Raw genomic sequence first — 3,108 nt, 5'->3', positions numbered from 1 at the left:
GCTTCCAGCAACCACACATCATTTGCAAGAGAGTGGCCACTTACAACAGTTGAAGCAGGCTACAACATGTGTCTCCTCATTCCTACAACCTCGTGGTGGGATGGCAAAGGAGTCAAGGACAGTGTAACTAGATGAAAGAAAAGGTGGTGATAGGTTGATAGCTAGAATTGGGAAGGATGGGTTGCTGCAAACTTGTGATTGCGAGAAATGAAGCAAAAAGAAAATATGTAAGTGAATAGAATAAAGGGAAACTAGGGGGAAATGGCACAGCAGTCATCATGGCATTGTTCTCTTAAAGCTGGTAAACCCTTTCTGAGTTTCTTTAGTGCTCATACTAACGAAATTGTTATGTATTCCGCAAACATTGGGAACACATGCCAAAGAAAACAAACCAAAGTGATAATGAATTTTTTAGAAAAAGGTCCTCGTACTTTGTCACAGAATGACACTACAGTAGAGTAGAATTTTTGGTGTGCTATTTATATACTTCTCAAACTCTGCAGCAGCATGGACCCAATCTTCCTATAAAATAAATATGATCTGCGTACCTACCACACTAATTGTGCATTCCTAACATTATACTCCCTCTGTCGCAAAATAAGTGACAAGTTTATACTAGGTTTAATACAAAGTTAGCACAAACTTGAGTCACTTATTATGGGACAGAGGGAGTAATTAATAAGTGGCAGCACACAAAATCAGTAAGTGTGTTGGAACTTGGAAAACCAATTGTCTATAGAACATGCTGCTACAAGAATTTTCAAGACGTAACATTTAGTTTTACATAAACCGTTTTAAGTTTTTAACAAAGGTTTTTTTTTAATACAGCAAGCCATACCGACCTACGACCAGAGAAGATGTCGTGTTGTTCATTACCACTTGCTAGAGACAGAGAAGCTGGCACAGGAACTGTAGTATCCGACAATCATTAAGTCTCGCTAAAGAACTGGTTACTACTAACCAATCAATGCAAGTTAAATCTCAGCTGACCTGAAGCTAGAAACATTTTAAGTCAATGAATATGCTTACTGTCAGCTTATATTAAATGAATAATGCATGCTCAAAACATTGTCATCTATAGCTGAACTCAACCTGAACTGTGCAAACCAGATGAAAGCAACGATATTGCATCATGCTTACAATGTTATCATCATTCATAGTTTAGACTAAAGTAGAACCCTCACAAGTGTGCATATCGATTTTTCTTTGGTAAGTTATTCGGAACAGATAGCCAGCTGATGTGGGGCAGATTGAGAAGTGGAAGGGTTCAGCGAAATGCAGCTTATGTGGATTGGAAGAAGAAGTGAAACAGATCTTGTTTTAACCTTTTGCTTGCCAACTAAGTCTGGATCAGCATGTCCAGGGACAGGGTCCCCAAACAACATTGGAGACTTCTTTAGACACTACATTATGTGTAGTAACAGCCTAGCAGGTCAAACAGAAAGGTGATGATCTTCTGCTTTTCAGCAGTAGCCTGGGAATTTGGAATGTGCGTGACAAGATGGCAATGGAGATGAAGATGCCAAAGCAACAGAAGATGTATTTTACAAGTATTTTATATTTTGTGCAGCAATGGAGGTAATGCTGAAGGACCAGGAGAAGGGGAAGTTGTTGGAACCGATGGATAAGATTTGTCAACAGATGCCTGTGCACCGTGGCCATACATAGGTGCATTATAAGGTGTACTGCTTGTTCTTTGTGGTTTTCGTTGACACCAAAGTTGATTATGTATTGTCTTCTTTTCAAGACTCTGGACGTGTCAGTTCTTTTGTTGGTCAGTTCTGGGCCTTTTGTGTTAGCTGTAATCAGGAGCTGGCAACCCTAGCACATCTTCCCTGTCCCTGTACACTGTTAGCTTTATAACCAAACTAGCGGGGGGAAAATGTCCAAATAGAACGAATATGATAGTTTGGAATAAACTACATAACGGCTCAGGAGGATAAACCAGGGAGATGACAGATTGATAAAATATAAACTCACAACAACCTTCAAGTTGTCATTTAGGAGTTTTCCCCCTTTTTACTTCTTGACATCAGAAAGACATACACTTATCTCCTCACCAGCAACCTACATAACAGTCTGCTCAAACCACATCCGGAATATACTTAACTATTCCACCATTACCTATGTAATTCAGAAGCAAGATTGTGAGGCGCCCCAACAACACAGTGCTGAGGTCCTCATGGATTTCGTTGTCGAAGAGTGACCATGAGGTCATGGGTTCAAGTCCTGGAAACAGCCTCTTACAGAAATGTAGGGAAAGGCTGCGTACTATAGACCCAAAGTGGTCGGACCCTTCCCTGGACCCTGCGCAAGCGGGAGCTACATGCACCAGGTTGCCCTTTTTTTTTAAGTACTCGATAGGTCAATTTCTATTCCTAGAATCAGCCCTTATATAGGAGCACTTACTTGACCCCTGAGTAATTTACCAAAGGATACCAATTCGACCTCTAACTCTAATCCAATCTCTTTCCAATTTAAATAATATTCCAAATTAATTCCAGTAGGAGCTCTTACTTGATCCATATACATAACAGTGTCTGACTTCTAATGTTTAACAAAGCATTAACACTGTCACCAGAGCATTAACGCATTCGGCATTAGCAATTGCTATTTAACAACAACCAGTGACACTGGTTTTACTGGAGTACCAAATAATCCACCTCCTAGATCATTTTGCATGATATATAAACTGGCCCATGTATTGGGGTATGGTCAACTGAGGCAGGCACACAGCAATTCCGGAACACTCAATATCCGCTACACTACGCATAGGTTCACTTGATCCACACAAGCAAACTAACAACACAAATTGAGCAAGCAAGCGACCATCAGTCCGCAGAGACTCACTTGTACGAGCAGGAGGCGCAGAATTGCAGCTCCACGGTTGTGCCGAATCCAGCTCCTCCGTCCAGATTGGGCTGCTGCGGTTGCACCAAAATAAAAAGATAACAACATCAGCTCTGCCGGCCAGATCGGAGCCACAGAGTTCCGGGCTAGGGTCTCGCGACAAGGGGGAAAAGGAATCTCGGGCTAGGGTTTACGACCGACCTGTATGGCAGCGGCGGCGGGGTCCGGGTGGTGGTGGTGCGGCGGGTGGGGGTGGTG

At 42.2% G+C, this 3,108-nt stretch overlaps 1 protein-coding gene across 1 annotated transcript in view; it reads right to left on the bottom strand.

Annotated features, from left to right (window-relative positions):
- Positions 1-3,108, bottom strand: part of LOC119348311 (selT-like protein) — a 6,079-nt gene that overhangs the window by 2,187 nt on the left and 784 nt on the right. The window contains exons 2-3 of the mRNA XM_037616509.1: positions 3,052-3,105; positions 2,851-2,924 (exon numbers count right to left, since the gene is read on the bottom strand). Coding sequence (XP_037472406.1) covers positions 2,851-2,924; positions 3,052-3,105 — 128 coding nt within the window. The remainder of the gene's footprint in view (positions 1-2,850; positions 2,925-3,051; positions 3,106-3,108) is intronic.

The sequence above is a fragment of the Triticum dicoccoides genome, chromosome 1B, assembly GCF_002162155.2.
Source record: "Triticum dicoccoides isolate Atlit2015 ecotype Zavitan chromosome 1B, WEW_v2.0, whole genome shotgun sequence".
Taxonomy (NCBI): Eukaryota; Viridiplantae; Streptophyta; class Magnoliopsida; order Poales; family Poaceae; genus Triticum; species Triticum dicoccoides.
The sequence above is the reverse complement of the archived record's forward strand: the minus strand, read 5'-3'. Positions and strand labels throughout refer to the sequence as shown.